General features: G+C 48.1%; 1 protein-coding gene across 9 annotated transcripts in view; it reads right to left on the bottom strand.

Annotated features, from left to right (window-relative positions):
- Window positions 1-23221, bottom strand: part of LOC106610174 (F-box/WD repeat-containing protein 7) — a 204611-nt gene that overhangs the window by 6587 nt on the left and 174803 nt on the right. For 6 of the 9 annotated variants that reach the window (XM_045722727.1, XM_045722726.1, XM_045722728.1 and 3 more), the window contains 7 exons: window positions 20237-20371; window positions 16284-16407; window positions 15896-16035; window positions 14592-14705; window positions 4922-5103; window positions 3714-3939; window positions 1942-2152 (listed from right to left, as the gene is read on the bottom strand). In XM_045722727.1, the coding sequence (XP_045578683.1) occupies window positions 1942-2152; window positions 3714-3939; window positions 4922-5103; window positions 14592-14705; window positions 15896-16035; window positions 16284-16407; window positions 20237-20371 (1132 nt within the window). The remainder of the gene's footprint in view (window positions 1-1941; window positions 2153-3713; window positions 3940-4921; window positions 5104-14591; window positions 14706-15895; window positions 16036-16283; window positions 16408-20236; window positions 20372-23221) is intronic. The other 3 variants (XM_045722729.1, XM_045722732.1, XM_045722734.1) reach the window with 1 other exon arrangement.

The following is a 23221-nucleotide window of genomic DNA, read 5'->3' as shown; positions in this document are numbered from 1 at the left end:
GTGCTAACCTGTATAGCCTAGCCTATTGTTCTTAGCACAGCACCCGGTTTATTGCAAATTGTGATTTCCCAGTAAAGTTATTTTGAAATCTGGCATTGCAGTAGCATTTACGAAATGTTAAACTATGAATATTTGAATGACAATAATATAATTTACCAATGTTATCGAATAGTAATTTTGTGATTTGTAACGTTGTTCACCGGAAGCATTTGAGAGAAAAAAAAATCTGATTTTCACAGCTTCGGTAAAATGCTGTTTTTGGATATAAATATCAACTTGATGGAACAAAAAATGCATGTATTGTGTAACATAATGTCTTAGGAGTGTCATCTGAGGAAGATTGTCAAAGGTTGGTGCATAATTCTAGCTGGTTATCCGCTTATGGTGACGCATGTCTTTGAATTGACAAAACATTACACACAGCTATTTTCAATGTACTCTCCTAACATAACCTAACTTTATGCTTTCGCCGTAAAGCCTCTTTGAAATCGGACAATGTGGTTGGATTTAGGAGATGTTTATCTTTCAAATTGTGAGAAATAGTTGATTGTTTGAGAAATTGAAATTATTAGATTCTTGCAGTTTTTGAATTTCCCGCCGTGGTCTCTTGACAATGAATCCCGATATCGGGATAAGATCCCCAACAGGTTGGGGCTCTTCTCCAGGTTCATCTCTCTGTAGGTGATGCCTTTGTTATGGAAAGTTTGGGAATCGCTTCCTTTTAGGGAGTTGTAGAATTTAACAGCTCTTTTCTGGATTTTGATAATTAGCAGTTATTGGCCTAATTCTGCTCTGCGTGCATTATTTGGTGTTTTACATGGTACACTGAGGATATTTTTGTAGAATTCAGCATGCAGAGTCTCAATTTGGTGTTTGTCCCATTTTGTGAATTCTTGGTTGGTGAGCGGACCCCAGACATCACAACCATAAAAGGACAATGGGTTCTATAACTGATTCAAGCATTCTTTAGCCAGATCCTAATTGGTATGTCGAATTTTATGTTCCTTTTGATAGCATAGAAGGCCCTTCTTGCCTTCTCTCTCTCATCCTCATGCAGGGCCATCACCCCTTCTTTCACCCCTCCTCTCACATCCTCCCCTCTTCTCTCATTCTAAAACAGGGCGTTATCTATTCCCTTTGTTCCAAGGGGAGGGGACACATGTGAGTTGTAGTTCCATGGGAATCGTTGGGCTTGTAGTTCACTAATAAGGCCATTTGGGGGGAAATTAGCACGGGCAGAAAACAGTGCAGCTGCACAGTAAGGGTTCATCCATATCTCCCCATTCAAGGTAAGAGTACTTAGTGCTAATGGCTGAGAGAGAGAATTGTTACGCTAACATCCAGAGCCAGGGAAATGATCCCTGTCTGGAGAGTGGCTGGCTGGCTGGCTGGCTGGCCCACAATGTGTTGGCTCTGTTTGGCCATGCACAGCCAAGCACATCATTGAGTGAATATCTCGGAGCAACAGCCTTTTGCTCGGGTCCAAAATTGGCCAATTCCAGACATTTTCCCCACTTACAGATAAAAGGAGGCTGTAGAGTTGTCTGTGGTAGATGGTGGAGTTTGAAGGGAGTTTCCCCCCCATACCATGTAAAGCATTTTGAGAGTCAAGAACGCACTATATAAGTCATATCAAATCAACCAATCAATCAAACATGGCTGTATTTACAAGCCACCAAACAGAAGAAAACGAGCTGAAACAGGGAGGGACTACCTGAACTTGTCCAATGAGAAACACCCGTTTTCGTTTCCCATTGCAAAGCGTTTTACTTCGTTGTTCCTTAATGAATACAACCCTGTTCCAACGAGGGCGTTGACGACCCGGCGACAGACACGCCTCGCAACGTCTGCAGGCACTGTGTGTGTCTGTGGGAAGGACGAAGACTCACCTTGCAACGTCTGCAGGCACTGTGTGTGTCTGTGGGAAGGACGAAGACTCACCTTGCAACGTCTGCAGGCACTGTCCCGTCTTGATGTCCCAGATCTTGACGGTGGAGTCGGCGTTGCCCGAGACCAGGATGTTGTCTTTGAGCTCCATGCCACTGGTGAGGGACTGGTGACCTGTCAGAGTGTGGATGCAGTTACCCGTCTCCACATCCCACACCCGGATAGACGTGTCCAGGCTACCGCTCACCACGTGGATCCCGTCAAACTGGAGGGGGTGGAAGGATGATCCAGTTATTGCGATACATTCCGTTTGACACCAACGGATTCCAGTCATTTCTATTCTAGCATGAATTGGAATCAATGAAAATGTATTCAGAAATCCCTTTTTCCATCAGCAGTTGTCAGAGAGGCTTTACAGAACCCTGGGATAGAACCCAAAGAGCAAACCAAACAGAGGAGGAAAAAGGAGGATCCAGATAATGTTCCATTAGATATAATGAATTCAATTCATTAGCATTCATATAATATCACATTAATTCATTAGACCTAATTAATTGTATAGATTTGTACAGCTTTTTCAAAGTCAGTGTCACATGGAGTGTATAGAGTGGAGGGCATCTGTCCATCTGAACAGTAAACCTCTCTCTCTCTCTCTCCTATTCCCTATTCAGATGAACTACATTTGAGCCTGGTCAAAAGCAGTGCACTATAAAGGGAAAAGGGAGCCATTTGGGATGCAGCGTCTCTCTCTGAAGGTGATAGTTGTGGCTCTAAACTGCTCCGTCATCACAGAGAGAGAGAGAGAGAGAGAGAGAGAGAGAGAGAGAGCGAGAGAGAGATTTAAAGGGAGAGGACATCTTCGAGGACATGAGGCAGAGGAAACCATTAACCTTCTAACACTACTACTACTACTGTGTGTGTGTGTGTTGTATATGTGTGTGTGACCCAGACTCACACCAATGTTCTGTTTATATAATGTTACTGCACCGTAGAAAGAGAAGGGGTTGAGAAAAGCCCATCGTACTGCTGCTCTGCTGCCTTGGATACAACAGACAGAGGGACTAGTTTGTTGTGGCTCTTTCCCAACCACTGTGGTTCACATGGCAACCACCTTATCATATTGTGGAATGGCGGTTCAAAGCACCAACTGCAAACACTGTTTTAAAGGGCTCTGGGTTCTCTAAGTCCTCCGAGGTCTATGGTTCTTGTTTCACGGACGCGTCAGGCACCGGATGAACCAGATGAGACCCCGTTGTACACTTTCTAAAGAGATGATTATAATTTACACCAAACCGTCCAGTGGATATATGAAGGGATTTGATTTGAATAGAGGACTTCTGTGACGGCGTGCTAAATTGATTTGTTTCGTGTTTTATTCCTAGACGGCTGCCAAATAGTAGAAGATAAAAGGAATGTAAAAATAGTGATGTTTGAGTTGGGGCGGGGTGCTCTTTGATGAGAAGGGCTTGGTTTTGCACAGTTTAAATAGACAGTTTAAATACACTGTTCACTTAGAGGACTGTAGATTAAAATCCAATAGACTCACTATACAAATCTTCAGACATTAATGAAATGATGGACTCTGAGGTGTGTATGAGTGTAAGTGAGCGTGTGCGGCAGGTAGCCTAGTGGTTAAGAGCGTTGGGCCAGTAACGGAAAGGTCTCTGGTTCAAATCCCCGAGCCGACTAGGTGAAAAATATGTCGATGTTCCCTTGAGCAAGACACTTAACCCTAATTGCTCCTGTAAGTCACTCTGGATAAGAGTGTCTGCTTAATGACTCAAATGTAAATAAATATGAGACAGTGTGTGTACACAGACCCCTACCTGTAGTGAGTAGACTCTGTTGGTGTGGCCCTGCAGCGTGTGGAGGCAGGTCTCAGTCTCGGGGTCCCAGACCTTGACCATGAAGTCGTAGGCCCCGCTGACCACCCTGCGGCCGTCGTACTGGACGCAGCGCACCGCCGCCACGTGGCCCATGAGGACGTGTAAACACTGGCCCGTCTCGACGTTCCACACACGCAGCGTGGCGTCACGAGAACCACTCACCACCCTGGGAGAAGAAAGAGGATACGGATTGACGGGACATTAACATTCAAAACGCTAGTCTATTCTTGCAGGACTTTATCAAATCTAACTGGCAGGCTCAATGTCTGCGAATTACAGGCTGAGTGTTTTTGGCTCAAAGCTACTGGTTAGATTGGATTCATATAGGATCAAGGCAATTGCTTTTATGTTTACCACAGTTTGTGTGACAGCTTTGATGGGAATCTTGACAATCTTAATGGTGTTTTTGCCAGGGCCTTGCAGACATGTATCCTTCATGTTTGTGATTTACTGGCAGTAAATTCAACAGGTTGACCTCTAGCCCTCATTCTCATTATGAGAGGTGATGAAAGCAAAACAGGAAATACATAAATAAGATTGTAGCCTTCTCATTCTGACAAAGACCATCTTCGAGTTTCGCCATCGTCATGTTGGTACATGAACGTACACAAAACCCCCAGGCCACAATACCCACCCCTCCTAAACCTGCAACCCCTCCGGCACAGGAAGCGGGAAAAACAGGTTCATAAAGAATTGGGAGGCGTACTCCATAAGTTACAAAACGGCTTCCGGCATCCAGCACTGACAAAGATGGAAATCACCGTTCTTCCACTGTCAAGCCCTGCAGCCGCCAGAGGCCCTTCACTTCCTCTGAGAGAGTAATCAAAATGTTACACAAAACCTCATCGGCCTCGAGGCAGGAAGAGCACTAGAGAGGAGTGGCAGGCGGATTCATTTAGACGGCCACTTTGGTTCTATTCAGGGTTCTATTCCGTCCCTATGAGACCCTGAGTACACTTCATGAGGCACAGTGGCATGTTGTGGTGTTCCACTGATGTGTGTTTTACTGCCTGGGTACAGTATGCTTGTAATACATGCTGTTTTGATACCAGGAAGAGAATAGAGTAGGTTTCTCAACTCGTGTCGGATAACTACTGGTCCATTTGAAAGATCACAACCTGTTGGGTAAACAGTCACTCAGTACATACGTTTTCTCGTGCAGGTGCATACAGCGCACCGTTGAGGTATGCCCGTACAGGGTGTGGATACAGTCGCCCGTCTCTGCGTTCCAGACCTTGAGCGTCCGGTCGGTGGAGCCGCTGATGATGATGTTGTCCCTCATCTGGGACGACCACACGCCCCCCGTGTGGCCCACCAGAGTCCTCAGACACTGCAGAGAGACCAGAGGGGGAAGATACCTCAGTCTAGATACTTCACAATGACAAACAGAAAACACGCCTCATCACGCATACTCCATACAGTGACATATTCACATAGATGGAAGCCACACATTGGTGTTGGATGTGGTGAGTTCCCCTCCTTTCCCATGTAATTATATAAATCCATTTCAAACAAGTTTGACATACTTCTGCTCTTTTTAAAACTCCAAAACATCACCTCAGTCTCATACATATATATAGATATCTTAGAGCTTTGAAGAAATGTAAGAAAATCATTTCACTCAAGTTTGAGATTGACCCTCCGATGATTGGATGAAAGACCAGTTGAAGACAGGATGGGATATCGGGCCGAGTTCACGTTCCATTCAGAAGGTATAACAAATTGAATTTAAATTGATCTGAACTTTCCTAAAAACCTCTAGTCAAGTCAATCCACATGTAACTGCAGCACAGTGGGGATAAAATGTGTTATATTGACCTTTCCTCAGTCTTAGGGAACTGCTTTATACTTATCTACAGTTGAGCGAGAAGCCATTTCCTTCTGTTGTTCCAAGATGACAAGTCCTGGGGTTCAAATACTTCCTCTGGGCTTTACTGAGCTTTGCTGGTGCAATCTAACCAACACATTAGCCGGAAAAGAGCAAACCCTGACCATCTGACACGCCAGGCACACTCGAGCCACCAATAAGTATTGGACAGATTTCAAATACTATTTGAATCCAGGTCTGGAGTACAGGTGGTGACAAAGCCTTCACAAAAAAAAAAGAGACCCATTTTTCCTAATTTGCAAAGCTAGATTAGCTATTGATTACCCTGCAGTGATTAAAGAAATCTTTCCAATCTATTCAATTTGTAACGGACTCCATAGCCATTATCCCCCTAAATGTAATTATCCCTGGAATTTAATTAGATTTTTTAGGGGTGGGATGGTAAACCGGAGGAACCAGTCTGTTCCGGGGGGAGTTATGATCCGTGCCGGGGTGTAAAACATGTGACCTCCTGACTGAAGCTGATAAAGTGGTGAGCGTCCAGCGATCATCAAGGCAAAGCAGGGGTTTTATTGAGGTGAGTGAGTAGGATGTAACTGCAGTCTCTCTTTCACTCTCCCATCTCACTTACACTCTCCGTCCATCTCCCTTGCTCTCCTGTGATAAACAGGGACGCTTCATTAACTTTGGGACGTAACCTTTTCTCTCCAATGTCACAAGCTATTTATTTTATCCATCTAAGTGCAGTCAGGCCTCCATTTGCTCGGCATCATAACGCTTATATTGAAGGAAGAGGAGGGGGGGAATTAGTCATGGTTCCAAGCAGGATATAATGATATGAAAGCTTCTGCTATGACTGAGCGAGTTGGTCACCATCTAACAGTGACTGTCAACTACAGTAAACGGTCAAAGAAATAATGGGTAAAAATGAAGTTGAGTTTTCTTTAGAATGTTGTTCTTTCAGCTGTCAACACAGTACCAGGTTGTGGTCATGAATGCATTGAATGAGATCAATATTATATGTATACATCTTTTTGACCGCATCACATCAAAACACAGTCCTGAGTCAAAGTACTCAACACACAGCAAGTCTGTGTTACCAGGGTGATGGATTCCCAAGCAAAACAAGCCCAGGGTTCTGACATTCCGGTTCCAAGAATGTGGAAGCTTTCTCTCCTGCTCTCGGGCGATTACAGCCTACTTCAGAGTCAAGGAGAGAAGGACCCCTGAAAGTGGAGGCTTAGGTGTCTATTTATCTGCCTGTGTTGAACAAATATGAAGAGGCATCTCTCTGCGTCTCAGAGGGAGATTAGGCATTCTCCTCGAGTGCCTGTTAGGGGCTGGTTTGAAGACCAGGGTTTGATCAAGTGCTCCATTTTTGCATTACACTTCCTTCCTGAATCCTTTGATCCTTGGCGTTAAAATGTTGGAAAAGTACCCTGTATTGCTTTTCCCCACAGTTATCTTTCAATTGGGGAGACCATTTTGTTTTTCTACTGCGACTGCTGATATTTGTCTCCTTCCCATAATGGTCACCAGAACGCATCATTTGCAGTACGTCTTCAGAACGCAAAACAAACCGACAAAACCAGGTCGGCTGACTGACTAAGTGAGGATGCCAACAGACAGATGATGCTGCTAACTGAAGGTAAAAGGCTAGCCAGCTAGCCCCGGGAGATAAACAAACAGGGTCTATTACAAGGCTATGAGAATAGCTGCACAGCGCAAAAATAACAAGATGGTCACATATACTAGGCTAGACAACATTAGCGGGAAACTCAGACTAGGCCAGACTGCAGACCTTGTTGTGTTTACCAGACAGAGCTCACAGTCCAGCAGAGGTCAGATGTAAGGAGCCTATACGCTGGAGAGGAATGTTTGTGTACAGAGGTGTTTTTCTTGCTGCCGCCTGCATTTGAACAGACCTGGCGGTTACTCAAGATCTCATTATGACTCAGAGGTACAGAGAGCGAGAGAGAGCGAGAGAGTGGGGGAGGGAGAGAGTGGGCGGGAGGGGAGAGGAGAGGGGAGGAGGGAGCAGTAGAGGGAGGGAGAGAGAGAGAGCAGTAGAGGGAGGGAAAACATGAAAAAGAGAGATGTCCTTTCAAGGACAATGAGGGAGAGATAAAGTGAATAAACCGAGAGAACAAGGGTTTTCCCAGCACTGTGCAAATGGCCCCGTGACACACAGGAGAAGGGTGTTAACTAAACGTGATAAGGCCTTCGCAGGCATTCCTGGGTCTTGATGATACGGCCTCAGAAGTTTCTGATGGACGGTCAACACAGACCTGGCGCCGATCCATGTTAGTCACGCTCTCAGCTGTGATTCCACATCTAGCCAGTGGTGACATGCCAGGTCTGGAAACGTCGATTAGTATGAACATAATAACATAGGCTAACAGTCTCTCACAACGACACGTGTCAAAACACAGTCTACAAAGATGAGACATGATCCAACCAGAACAATCCATTTAGATTTCAATCAAATAAACATTGAATGTGTTGCTTCAGTTCAATACATGTAGTTGTCATATACAAGGAGATCAATGGCCTCATTATGAGGTATACACTCAATAAGTCATGTCTGGAGCTTCACATGTTATTATCTGAGGTGAAGGTGAACCAGGAATACACAGCTAGAGTGTGTGTGTGTGTAGCATCTGGCATAACAGAAGATGCCTTTCCTCTCTGTGATGGAGGGAATCTGCCTGCCTGCCAGGCTGTTTGCCTGCCATTTTAGATCAGCCTGACAGGCAGCGGAGTGTGTGTGTGACAGGCAGCAGAGTTGTCTGTTGACGGGCACAAGGACTTTCACTGCTCTAGCGCACAGACAGACAGCTTTTGAAGCACTGGGTGCGTGTACAGTGTGTGTGTACAGTGTGTGTAGATCGAAGCTTGACAGCTCTCATTGAAAGCGAAGGCCAGCAAAGACAAAGGTGCATGCCTCAGACGGACTCAGCAGCCAGCACCATATTCCACGACAACATCTGATCGCTAGGCTACTGACAGTTTTCCTCAGTCTAACAGACAATTTAAAGTCTGGGGCTGCAGTAAGAAAAATGCTAATATGTAAAAAAAAATATAAAAAAAAACACACGAGCGTCAACAATGAAGCCAAACCGAAGCAGATCTCCCTCTAAGCCCAGACCATCATTTCACGGCATTGTGGTTTCTAGCCTCCTCTTCTTCAGTCTCAAAGCAAACGGTTTTAACAGAACTCCAATTGCGTCCTGTTATCTTAGTTAACCGCAGAGCAATGCGGAATTCCAGGTTTGTGCTTCCCAAATGGAAGGGCCCTTTATAGTGCCCTGCTGTGGGCCCTGGTCAAAAGTAGTGCACTATAAAAGGGCATAGGGTGCCATTTGGGACGCACACCAGTCTCTCAAGGAGATGAGTCAAGGAAGCGTTTGTAGAGTAATCTGCTGGTGCAATCATGTCTTGATTGCTCACAGTGGGGTGTCTTGATTCACTCCCACACTGTATGATAGTACTGACGGAGTGAGAGAGAACCCTCTGGTATCTAAAGGACAAGAATAACAAGTCTTAGATAATGATGGAATCTTTCAAAGACGACATGAAAGGCTAAATTCCACAACAGTGGAAGATCCATTATCTGATCTGAAGACATTCTGCTATGACGCATGATTCAAATGGTAAATGTTGTTGGAAGGGATACATTGTACATGAGAGCCATGTCTAACGGGGGAAATCTATGGAGACATTACAGCACCAGACACGTGCCTTGTTCCATTTTGTTCCAAGTGATGTATCAATGCCAGGTGCGACTTGGAGAAATCCAACTGGGGGACTGAACATGCCATAGAAGGGATAGAGGTCCATAACATTAGTTCTAAACAGTAGGCTTTGCACTGTGTTTGTTCTCTACATTAGAACATGTTCAGCAGAAAATGTCATTCACTTGACTACTCCCCTCTCCACCGGTCAGGGACAGAACCCTCGCCAAAAGTAGTGCACTATACGGAATAGGGTGGCATTTTGGACACAAGCTTGGTCTAATCACTGAATCCAGTGGCTGAATCCAGACTCATCCTTTTTGGGACAGAGGAATTCAAAGCACTCTAGTTGTGACATTCCTGTCTGTGCCAGCGTAGCTTTTTCAAAATAAAAGTGTCCCCAAACCAAACAGAGAGCGCGTCCGGACCGAGACCTTGTGGGCCGCAGCTGAAGGACAACAGAACTAAAAAACACAAATCAATAGGAGATAGATGCTTCAGACGGACATGGAGGCCAGTCTAGAGAGGGGGTCAACATTGTCCCTCTGTAATATCCCAGTAAAACAACAACGCAAGAGAAAAAACCTGGACCTCCTCAAAGTAGCACCTGGCTTTGATACATCACTTGAAAGACTGAAATGCATGTCTTTCAAGGTCCATTTTCAAGCGTGGGTTTCTCTCTATATCCTATTGATCCAGCGGTGAATAAGCCCTTAGTCTGGATGTTAGCTGCTGAAAGCTGGGTAGGAATAGGCTTCCCTGAGCTCCTGTGAGGCTGAAGGTTTACGCCACTTAAGCTGGGACTTGGAGTGGAACGCCAAGGTAGAAGGAGAGGAAACACACAGGCATAACCCACACACAGGCATAACCCACACACAGGCATAACCCACACACAGGCATAACCCACACACAGGCATAACCCACACACAGGCATAACCCACACACAGGCATAACCCACACACAGGCATAACCCACACACAGGCATAACCCACACACAGGCATAACCCACACACAGGCATAACCCACACACGCACACACAGGTGTAACCGATGTGAAATGGCTAGTTAGTTAGCGGTGGTTGCGCTAATAGCGTTTCAATCAGTGACGTCACTCGCTCTGAGACTTGAAGTAGGGTTTCCCCTTGCGTTGCAGCAAGGGTCGCGGCTTTTGTGGCGCGATGGGTAACGATGCTTCGTGGGGTGTCAGTTGTTGATGTGTGCAAGGGTCCCTGGTTCGAGCCCGGGTTGGGGCGAGGAGAGGGACGGAACCTACACTGTTACACAGGCATAACCCCCCCCACGCACACACAGGCATAACCCCCCCACGCACACACAGGCATAACCCACACCCGCGCACACACAGGCATAACCCCCGCGCACACACAGGCATAGCACACACAGGCATAACCCCCCCGCGCACACAGAGGCATAACCCACACACAGGCATAACCCACACACAGGCATAACCCACACACAGGCATAACCCACACACGCGCACACACACAGGCATAACCCACACACGCGCACACACACAGGCATAACCCACACACGCGCACACACACAGGCATAACCCAACGCACACACAGGCATAACCCACACACGCGCACACACACTGGCATAACCCACACACGCACACACAGGCATAACCCCCGCGCACACACAGGCATAAACCGCACACACAGGCATAGCACACACAGGCATAACCCCCGCGCACACAGAGGCATAACCCACACACAGGCATAACCCACACACAGGCATAACCCACACACAGGCATAACCACACACGCGCACACACACAGGCATAACCCACACACGCGCACACACACAGGCAAACCCACACACGCGCACACACACAGGCATAACCCACACACACAGGCATAACCCACACACGCACACACACTGGCATAACCCACACACGCACACACAGGCATAACCCCCCGCGCACACACAGGCATAACCCCCCGCGCACACACAGGCATAGCACACACAGGCATAACCCCCGCGCACACAGAGGCATAACCCACACACAGGCATAACCCACACACAGGCATAACCCACACACGCGCATGGCACACACAGGCATAACCCACACACGCGCAGCACACACAGGCATAACCCACACACGCGCACACACACAGGCATAACCCACACACGCGCACACACACAGGCATAACCCACACACGCGCACACACACAGGCATAACCCACACACGCGCACACACACAGGCATAACCCACACACGCAGGCATAACCCACACACGCGCACAAGCATACCCACACGCGCACACACAGGCATAACCCACACGCGCACACACAGGCATAACCCACACAGGCATAACACACACAGGCATAACACACACACACACACAGGCATCACACACACAGGCATGGCACACACAGGCATGACACACACAGGCATGGCACACACAGGCACACACACAGGCACACACGCGCACACACGCACACACACACGCACACACACAGGCACACACACACAGGCATAACACACACAGGCAACACACACACAGGACACACACACAGGCATAACACACACACAGGCATAACACACACACAGGCATAACACACACATACACACACACAGGCATAACACACACACACACACACACACACAAGCATAACACACACACAGGCACACACACACACACACACACACACACAGGCACACACACACACACACACACACAGGCATAACACACACACACAGGCATAACACACACACACAGGCATAACACACACACACACACACAGGCATAACACACACACACACACACAAACACCACACACACACACACAGGCATAACACACACACACACACAGGCATAACCCCCACGCACACACAGGCATAACCCCCCACGCACACACAGGCATAACCCCCCCACGCACACACAGGCATAACCCCCCCACGCACACACAGGCATAACACACACACACAGGCATAACACACACACACAGGCATAACACACGTAAGAATGAATGAGAACACCCACAACCCAAGGTCTGAATCTGTAAAGAAAGAGAAAGAGGAGAGAGAGAGAGAAGCTCCAGTCCTGTCTGGCAGCAAGGCAGACATTTTGGCTATTTGCTGTGGAAACAGAAGCAGGATCAGGAAGAAGAATGCAGTAGCAGCACTGGACTATTCTTTGGCAGGGGTCATCCAGGGGTTAGGTCAAAACAAGCCTGGCTTGTCACGGTGAGAGATGATTGATGGTGAATATAAGGGCACTGCAGAGAGTGCAAAAGAGAGAGCAAAAGAGAGCGCGAGAGAGAGCAAACGAGAGCGCGAGAGAGAGCAAAAGAGAGCGCGAGAGAGAGCAAACGAGAGCGCAAACGAGAGCGCGAGAGAGAGCAAACGAGAGCGCGAGAGAGAGCAAACGAGAGCGCGAGAGAGAGCAAACGAGAGCGCGAGAGAGAGCAAACGAGAGCGCGAGAGAGAGCAAACGAGAGCGCGAGAGAGAGCAAAAGAGAGCGCGAGAGAGAGCAAACGAGAGCGCGAGAGAGAGCAAAAGAGAGAGCGAATGTTTTTTCCTCTTCTTGCAATGGAGATCTATCCACCAGCGGTTTTAATGACTGATCTAGGATCAGCTCAAATTGCTTCAGTCCTGACTTCAACAAACAAGAGCAAACTAACTAATCTGGCCCAGGCGAAGATGGTCTCTAGATTCTTCCAAACTGATTTAGGATCAGCTCACCTTTCTACAGCTCTGACCTCGACTGTCATAATAAAATGAATAAATCTGGCACAGGAACAGCTGGTTGGGGCATAAAAGGCAACCAACCACACGGCAGGGAGGGAGGGGTGGGGGCGGTGTTTGTGGATCCAGCCCGGGTGCATCGTGGGACGTGGGAAGAGAATGGCCTCGGGCCAGCCTGCTGGGTTACGATGACTAATCACGCACACACCTGTTCTGACCTCTGTCATCACAGCATGGTGTGAGCAAGTCACTGCAGCACTAACCTGAGAGTTACAAGTCATCCAGATGGACATTACCCTAATGGTGGTGGTGGTGGGAGACAATCCGCATGGCTTCACTATCAGATGCCCTTGGTACTGATCTGTTCACATCAGCACAACGCTGAGAGAGACCGACAGACTGTATATTCACTGCTTGGCTGAGTGCCCAATGCAATCAAAAGGGAGGAAGCTTTTCTGCTATGAGACACGACGTGGCTTCTGTTTTCACTGTTTCACTGTTTCATGCACCTGGGCACCACTGACGCATTCAGAGTGTATTTGTAATTTCCCATGCAAGGATAGAACATCTGAAACTTGTTGTTCCTTCCCTTAGTCGTTCTCCTTGCACTTTAAAAAGCCAGAGAGCTTTGTCCTAAAGGAGAAATGTCATTAAGAGCTCCAGTGAAGATGGAATCGGCGAAGACCAAGGAAGAGGTGATTTACAATACTCCCCGAGCCTCCCTACCTCTTGCTCTCCCTCGCTCAGCGAGGCCCACACCAGCGCCACCATTTTAGTGGACCCTATAAACCAGCAACACAAGGTCCGTGTCAGCGCATCAGTCCCAGTCATGAATACCAACAGCCCCTCCCTCGCCTGTCTGACGACACAGATCTTTCACTGGCAACGACTAAGGGAAGGAACAATAGGTTTCAGACGTTCTATCCTTGCATGGAAAATTACAAATGTGCCAATGTTGAACGATGTCAATTGCAATCTGGTCAGGGTCTCAGGGAGATTCTGGAGCGTCAAGCGGTATCATTTGAGTAAAACCTCCAGTATGCAGTACACTAGCCTATGCATTTGAGTAAACCTTAAAATGCAAAAATCAATACAATCCCTTGATCATGAATGTGAGGTATTGAGTGAAGACACACTAAGTCATTTAAAGAGCTGCCATAGCATGTGGATTGACTTCCTGCTAACATGCTTCATTACAGATCAATGAGACGGTAATGAGAAATACACGAGCTGTTATGAGTTCCTTCAGAATAGGAACTCATTACTATGTGTATGCATTCCACATAACACAGATGCAGTGGGATGGAACAACCAATGAGACTTAAAGAGACACTTCATCCCTTTTTAAACTCCTATTCATAATCTCCAGAACCAAACCATACCAGTACCATACCAGTCTACATACCAGTACCATACCAATCTACATACCAGTACCATACCAGTCTACAACTGAGACAATGGCAATTTTCTACATTCTGTAGTCAAAAAGGTTTGGCCTAGTTTCAATATGGGGGTTGGAGAGCGAGGGATGAGTGACAGTCTTACCTTTCCTGTGACAGCCGACCAGACCTTGAGCGAGTTGTCATCCGAGCCACTGACGATGCGGTTACCACAGAACTGGAGGCAGGTGATCACATGGTCATCATGACCCTTAAGCACCTAGAGAGGACGGAGGGATGAGAGGAGAAGAGGGAGGGATGGAGAGGAGAGAACGGGAAGAGAGATGGATACAGCGGAAAAGGAGAGGATGGAGTGAGGGAGAATAAGATAAAATGTCAAGAACCAAACAGGAACAATGACAAGGCTGTATATCTCCAGACATCAAAGACTTGAGGTAAATGTCACGACGGCGCTTTGCAGGTGTACAGAGACCCCCGTTCAAAAAGACTTGTGAGTGTAAACTCAGCTGACGGACACGGGGGTCACAGAACTGCCGACTCGGCGAACGACAGAGCACGTTACAGACGGACGCAGGGGAGTGTGAAGAGCAAGCCCGGTAACCATGGTTACGTCAGCCATTCCTTCTACAGTCACAGAAGGACCTGAGGGCTTTTTGAAATTAGCCATACGAGGCATATTAGGAAGATCACTCTCCCTTGCTAGTCAAGCTCAATTTAAACTCTGAAAACAGGAGAGAGGCGGAAACACTCAAGAAACAGCAGTTTGATGTAGAAGTAGAATTGAGGTCATGTCGAGCTCCAGAGAAGAACTACCATAAAAAAAAAAAAAAATGTATCTATAAGAACTGCCATTAACCAAATCTTCTTTAGGAGAGTTTGAGAACTGACCCACCTATGGCTTCCAATAAAACCCAGCATAAGAGCCTTATCGACTTGGACGCCTGCCCTAATTCAAAGCCGCTTTATATAAAATCCATACGAGTCTCAAGGGAGTGTTAAGATATAATGAAACCGTCTAATAAGGAATGAGGATAGGCTTTAGATTCTAAGTTTTATACAAACCACCAACTCCAAAGTTGAGAACTGAAGCAGAATGAAATACTTTGGGCTAATGATGAACTTTGGGCTATTATAAACTGGGTGGTTTGAGCCCTAAATGTTGATTGGCTGACAGCTGTGGTATATCAGACTGCATACCACGGGTATGACAAAACATGTATTTTTACATTGGTAATCAGTTTATAATAGCAATACGGCACCTTGGGAGTTTGTGGTATACGGCCAATATACCACGGCTAAGGGCTGTGTCCAGGCACTCTGCGTTGCGTTGTGCCTAAGAACAGCCCTTAGCCGTGGTAAATTGGCCGTATACCACAAACACCCGAGGTGCCTTATTGCTTAATTATTTACAATGTTGACAATAAGGGGAAGCAAAGACAAAATGTCTACCTTGGGTGATCGGAGGTCTCCTCTTCTCCAGTTAGTGTCTATCCTATGCTGCCTGATGTACGCACACTTCCAGGGGCTGTGGGTGAAGCCCGGCTTGGTGACTTTCCTCTTCTTGAAGGCTAGAGGCTCATCAATGCCTGCTTGTGAAGAGATGAGAGGAGAGGAGCAGTGTCAGTCCGAGACTGCGTCAGAAAGCAGAATATCTACCGTTTGCTCAGGCCATTGTCAATCTAGTCTGACCATTGTACAAGATTGATCATATTGGTCAATGCTGGTGTCAATCGTGGTCTGAAACTACTTCAGCATGTTCCTTTCGGCCAGTACTTGTGCCTGTCATGCCCCTATACCGGTTCAGTGACTCCTATTGGCTAAGTGCGTCTAGACTGACCCTCTTCCCGGCACTTCTCCCTCCAGAGGAGGTTGTCCTCAGCCAGGATCCTCCAGTAACGACAGGTCTGAGCAGCCTGCAGCAGGTCCTTGGGCTCAAGGAACGACAGCACGTACAGGGCCAACTGACGGAGGAGAGGAAGGATGGAGGGAAGGAGAGAGAAAGGAGGAGAGAACGTTATTTTACAGCGTAAGGGCGTTGCCGTGGTTGAGTGGGTGGGTCTGGGTCTAGTTGACCAACCCCACACCTAAAATACCAGCGCTCTATAATTCAATAGCGGTGCTCTTCAACTCAAACATACCTCATCCCCAAGCCATTATTGACGATCCAGAGCAATTGAGAGCGTTTGAAAGTGTTTCATCGATGCAGCACAGCAGAACCACCGATTGTGTATTGAGTTGGTTACATAACAGGGTACTAACAGGGGGTCTCCGTCTTACTACATGTCTCAGTCTCATCCATATATGGATACTACCACTGAACTGCCCCCAGGGTTTGTTCTGTTGGAGCTTCTTTACTCTGCCTAGTGCCTACCACACCCTATCACTCTCCAGCCTGAGAGACAGAGAGAAAACAGAGGAAAAAGCGAGAGAAGAGAAAAAAAGAGCGAGAGAGAAACGAGAGAGAAAAAAAGAGCGAGAGAGAGAAAGAGCGAGAGAGAAAAAAAGAGCAGAGAGAAAAAGGCGAGAGCGAAAAAGAACGAGAGAGAAACGAGACAGAGGAGAGAAGAGAGAAAAAAGCGAGAGAGGAGAGAGAGAAGGAGAAAAGAGAAGAGAGACAGAAAAGAGTGGGAGATTGAGAAGAGAGACAGAGGAGATAACAAATGGGAAGCAAAGCAGAAACAGCTAAATGGGGAGAAACAAGGTAACAGTGAGAGGGAGCAAGATAGGCTGCCTCATGCTCCAACCTCTGTTAATCAAACAGTCTGAAGGGGCTTGGCCACTGGAGCAAGCTGGGGGAGGCTATTTAGACCATTATGGAACATTACAGACTACTTCCCACACATCTCCCTTCACTCCCCCCTCCCCCCATTACAGACTACTTCCCACACATCTCCCTTCACTCCCCCATTACAGACTACTTCCCACACATCTCCCTTCACTCCCCCCTCCCCCCATTACAGACTACTTCCCACACATCTCCCTTCACTCCCCCACTCCCCCATTACAGACTACTTCCCACACATCTCCCTTCACTCCCCCACTCCCCCATTACAGACTACTTCCCACACATCTCCCTTCACTCCCCCACTCCCCCATTACAGACTACTTCCCACACATCTCCCTTCACTCCCCCCTCCCCCCATTACAGACTACTTCCCACACATCTCCCTTCACTACCCCCTCCCCCATTACAGACTACTTTCCACACATCTCCCTTCACTCCCCCCCCCCGATTACAGACTACTTCCCACACATCTCCCTTCACTCCCCCATTACAGACTACTTCCCACACATCTCCCTTCACTCCCCCATTACAGACTACTTCCCACACATCTCCCTTCACTCCCCCATTACAGACTACTTCCCACACATCTCCCTTCACTCCCCCCTCCCCCATTACAGACTACTTCCCACACATCTCCCTTCACTCCCCCCCCCATTACAGACTGCTTCCCACACATCTCCCTTCACCCCCACTCCCCCCATTACAGACTACTTCCCACACATCTCCCTTCACTCCCCCTCCCCCATTACAGACTACTTCCCACACACTCCCTCACTCCCCCCATTACAGACTGCTTCCCACACATCTCCCTTCATCCCCCCTCCCCGATTACAGACTACTTCCCACACATCTCCCTTCACTACCTCCCCATTACAGACTACTTCCCACACATCTCCCTTCACTACCCCCCATTACAGACTACTTCCCACACATCTCCCTTCACTACCCCCCATTACAGACTACTTCCCACACATCTCCCTTCACTACCCCCTCCCCCATTACAGACTACTTCCCACACATCTCCCTTCACTACCCCCCTCCCCCATTACAGACTACTTCCCACACATCTCCCTTCACTACCCCCCTCCCCCATTACAGACTACTTTCCACACATCTCCCTTCACTCCCCCCCTCCCCCATTACAGACTACTTTCCACACATCTCCCTTCACTCCCCCCCCCCGATTACAGACTACTTCCCACACATCTCCCTTCACTCCCCATTACAGACTACTTCCCACACATCTCCCTTCACTCCCCCCCTCCCCCATTACAGACTACTTCCCACATCTCCCTTCACCCCCCATTACAGATGATTCCACACCTTGCCTTTCTCTCCCCTCCCCCTCCCCGTCCAGACCTCCCTCACACCTGACAGACAGGAAGGCAGGTGCCAGACTGAGACAGTCACTCTGATAAGGACCTCTGAGGAGTGACAGGAGGCCGTTTAAGACAGATCCCCTGAGAGCATAGAGTCCTGAACAGAGACACACTGGCCCGGTGTTATTAGTCCTCAGTTTGAGCGAAGGGTGACACACCCACCGAAAGGTGCGATTTCCAATGAGTTAAGTGGAGATAAGAAGACAGCTCAGGGAGCTTTCAGTTCTCACCTCTTTGGGCAACAGGGGGATGGATGGATGGGAGAGTTAAAGAGGTGGTAAGGGGGCTTTGGTTCTCACTTCTTTAGGAGGTAGAAAAGCAAGTGGGTAGATAGGGGTTAGAAAGAGAGAGGGAGGAGGAATGGGTTAGAAAGAGAGAGGGAGGAGGAAGGGGTTAGAAAGAGAGAGGGAGGAGGAAGGGGTTAGAAAGAGAGAGGGAGGAGGAAGGGGTTAGAAAGAGAGAGGGAGGAGGAAGGGGTTAGAAGAGAGAGAGGGAGGAGGAAGGGGTTAGAAAGAGAGAGGGAGGAGGAAGGGGTTAGAAAGAGAGAGGGAGGAGGAAGGGGTTAGAAGAGAGAGAGGGAGGAGGAAGGGGTTAGAAAGAGAGAGGGAGGAGGAAGGGGTTAGAAAGAGAGAGGGAGGAGGAAGGGGTTAGAGAGAGAGAGGGAGGAGGAAGGGGTTAGAAAGAGAGAGGGAGGAGGAAGGGGTTAGAGAGAGAGAGGGAGGAGGAAGGGGTTAGAAAGAGAGAGGGAGGAGGAAGGGGTTAGAAAGAGAGAGGGAGGAGGAAGGGGTTAGAAAGAGAGAGGGAGGAGGAAGGGGTTAGAGAGAGAGAGGGAGGAGGAAGGGGTTAGAAAGAGAGAGGGAGGAGGAAGGGGTTAGAAAGAGAGAGGGAGGAGGAAGGGGTTAGAAAGAGAGAGGGAGGAGGAAGGGGTTAGAGAGAGAGAGGGAGGAGGAAGGGGTTAGAAAGAGAGAGGGAGGAGGAAGGGGTTAGAAGAGAGAGAGGGAGGAGGAAGGGGTTAGAGAGAGAGAGAGGGAGGAGGAAGGGGTTAGAGAGAGAGAGAGAGGAGGAAGGGGTTAGAGAGAGAGAGGGAGGAGGAAGGGGTTAGAAGAGAGAGAGGGAGGAGGAAGGGGTTAGAGAGAGAGGGAGGAGGAAGGGGTTAGAGAGAGAGAGAGAGAGGAGGAAGGGGTTAGAGAGAGAGAGGGAGGAGGAAGGGGTTAGAAAGAGAGAGGGAGGAGGAAGGGGTTAGAAAGAGAGAGGGAGGAGGAAGGGGTTAGAAAGAGAGAGGGAGGAGGAAGGGGTTAGAGAGAGAGAGGGAGGAGGAAAGGGTTAGAGAGAGAGGGAGGAGGAAGGGGTTAGAAAGAGAGAGGGAGGAGGAAGGGGGTTAGAGAGAGAGGGAGGAGGAAGGGGTTAGAAAGAGAGAGGGAGGAGGAAGGGGTTAGAGAGAGAGGGAGGAGGAAGGGGTTAGAGAGAGAGGGAGGAGGAAGGGGTTAGAGAGAGAGGGAGGAGGAAGGGGTTAGAGAGAGAGGGAGGAGGAAGGGGTTAGAGAGAGAGGGAGGAGGAAGGGGTTAGAAAGAGAGAGGGAGGAGGAAGGGGTTAGAAAGAGAGAGGGAGGATCTATAAAGGGGTCACCTCTTTGGGCAGCAGGGAGATGAAGTCCCGTTGGAACTGCGGCTCAATGACCTGCATCATGTGTTTGACATGCGTGGGCTCACAGCTGTCAATCAACTCATCCAGGGCCATCAGCTTCTCTGGGCCACTCCAGCTCTGAAAAAACACACAGGAGGACGAGGGAGAGCAGGGTTAGATGGGATGTGTCGATGGTACAGTACTCCAGCTGTGGAATACACAGGAGGGGAGGAGAGACCGGTCAGGAGAGAAGTACATGGAGAGGACTTTGAATGTTGGTTGTGTTGATGGTACTTGATTGTAAAAGTAGTTGTTTTTAGTGTGTGTTGCGTTGTATTGGCATACAAGGGTGCTTGCTGTAAGTGTGGTGGAATGTAAAAGTGTTTGAAGCCAATTTGCATAGGTGTAGAAGTGTGTATATTTGTGTGCCAATTCATACACTACATATACAAAAGTATATGGACACCCCTTCAAATGAATGGATTCAGCTATTTCAGCCACACCCGTTGCTGACAGGTGTATAAAATCGAGAACACAGCCATGCAATCTCCAGAGACAAACACTGGCAGTAGAATGGTCTGACTGAAGAGCTGTGACTTAACGTGGCACATTGTCATAGGATGCCACCTTTCCAACAAGTCAGTTAGTCAAATTCCTGCCCTGCTAGAGCTGCCACGGTCAACTGTAAGTTCTGTTATTGTGAATTGGAAACATCTAGGAGCAACAACGGCTCAGCCGCAAAGTTGTAGGCCACACAAGCGCACATAACGGGACCGCCGAGTGTTGAAGCACGTAGTGTGTAAAAATCATCTGTCTGTTGCAACAGTCACTACCGAGTTCCAAACTGCCTCTGGAAGCAACGTCAGCACAAGAACTGTTCGTCGGGAGCTTCATGAAATGGGTTTCCATGGCCAAGCAGCTGCACACAAGCCTAAGATCACCACAATGCCAAGCGTCGGCTGGAGTGGTGTAAAGCTTGCTGCCATTGGACTCGGAAGCAGTGGAAGCGCGTTCTCTGGAGTGATGAATCACGCTTCACTATCTGGCAGTCCGACAGACGAATCTGGGTTTGGAAGATGCCAGGAGAGCACTACCTGCCCCAATGCATAGTGCCAACTGTAAAGTTTGGTGGAGGAGGAATAATGGTCTGGGGAAGTTTTTCATGGTTTCGGGCTAGGACCCTTAGTTCCAGTGAAGGGAAATCTTAACACTACAGCATACAATGACATTCTAAACGATTCTGTGCTTCCAACTTTGTGGCAGTTTGGGGGAAAGCCCTTTCCTGTTTCAGCATGACAAAGAGGTCCATAAAGAAATGGTTTGTCGAGATCGATGTGGAAGAATTTGACTGGCCTGCACAGAGCACTGACCTCAGCCCCATCGAACACCTTTGGGATGAATTGGAACACCGACTGTGAGCCAGGCCTAATCGCCCAACATCAGTGCCCGGCCTCACGAATGCTATTGTGGCTAAATGGAAACAAGTCCCCGCAGCAATGTTCCAGCATCTAGTGGAAAGCCTTCCCAGAAGAGTGGAGGTTGTTATAGCAGCAAAGGAGGGACCAACTCCATATTAATGCTCATGATTTTGGAATGAAATTTTCGACGAGCAGGTGTCCACATACTTTTGGTCATGTGTACGCAAGTGAATAACACATTCCCTCAACAGAAGCCAGTTAGCCCAAGGCACCTCGCCGCTAACTACACTGGCAACAGGCACATTAAAAGGCCATTTGCACATCAAGCGCCTGGCCCTCATCAGCACGGTTATTACCTAGCCATGCTCCGTGGGGGATTTCTCCTGGCTGAATATTCAGCACCGCTCACAGCCTGAAGCTCAAAGGCAAACTGTGGAGTTTAGCTAGCCAGGGCTGTAGTTGTTACTAGACCAAGTGTCTAGATGCTGGGGCCAACGTTGTTTTCATTTGGGAGAGCGCTCAAATGTAACACAGTGATTATAAGAGAGAAGGATGGAGGGGCATGGAGGATGGAAAGCATTGGGCATGTAAAGCATCTGTAATTTGGCAGTTAGACTGACGCCGCCGGAGGAGGAGGAGGAGCTGGCTGTGCTGGTAGCTAGGAAGGTAATCAGGGAGTTGGGTTCAAAACAGTACTCCTCGAACAAGGGCAAAGGGTTGGATTACTGAGTGGTTACTCAGCGCTGGCTGGCAGGCGACTTAACACCCATTGGTTATGCCTCTGGGAATTAGCTTTCTGGGTAGAAACACCGCTAGCTACAAAGGTTGCTTATGCTTGGCGGGTAACGCACCGAATGAAGGCACTACTGACAAAGCATGGGTCAGTCAACCCTGGTTTTCAACCAGACGACATAACGCCATGTTTCTTTCCAGTGTTATGACATTTGGATAGCTTTATTTTCTGGCTACACTCATCTTCAAACCTCTTAAAGAGGATTCATTGAATTTCTCTCTCACTCCACAGGAAGCACAAAGGGGCTGAGCATGTCAGGACAGGAAAGAGAATGTACAGAATGCACGTTGGTGGGTTTAGCTGCGTCTAATACAAGCTGTCGGACGAGAGGCAAAAATGGGGCCATAGCAGGTGAACTAAGTCAATAGTCTCTCTCTCACACTGTCAAAAACCCACAAACAGAGGGCGAGTTCTCACATGGACAAGCTATTTCACAGGATTAGTGGTTTTTGGGAACGATTAAGCGATAAATGCAATGATACAATATTTGACAATGGATGTCTGACTGAATTGTTTGATGCCGTGCCATGTCCCGGAGAGACAGGTACTGATCTTAGAGGTAGTTTTTGCAGAAGTAAACAGAGCGGAAAAGACCGACCTTGAACGCAACGTTGTTCTAAACGCTGCGGAATCTTAACATCCTGAAGTAAGACTTACAGGCATCCAATTGTTAATGAACTTGGCCTGACATCTCTATGTTGCAGTCTGGCTCCTGTGGCTGTAAATCAGTACAGGATGGGGATTACATTTCACAATACCAGTAAACTGGTTTATTCA

The sequence above is a fragment of the Salmo salar genome, chromosome ssa08 (assembly GCF_905237065.1).
Source record: "Salmo salar chromosome ssa08, Ssal_v3.1, whole genome shotgun sequence".
NCBI lineage: Eukaryota > Metazoa > Chordata > Actinopteri > Salmoniformes > Salmonidae > Salmo > Salmo salar.
This window is presented reverse-complemented; position numbering and strand designations above follow the sequence as displayed.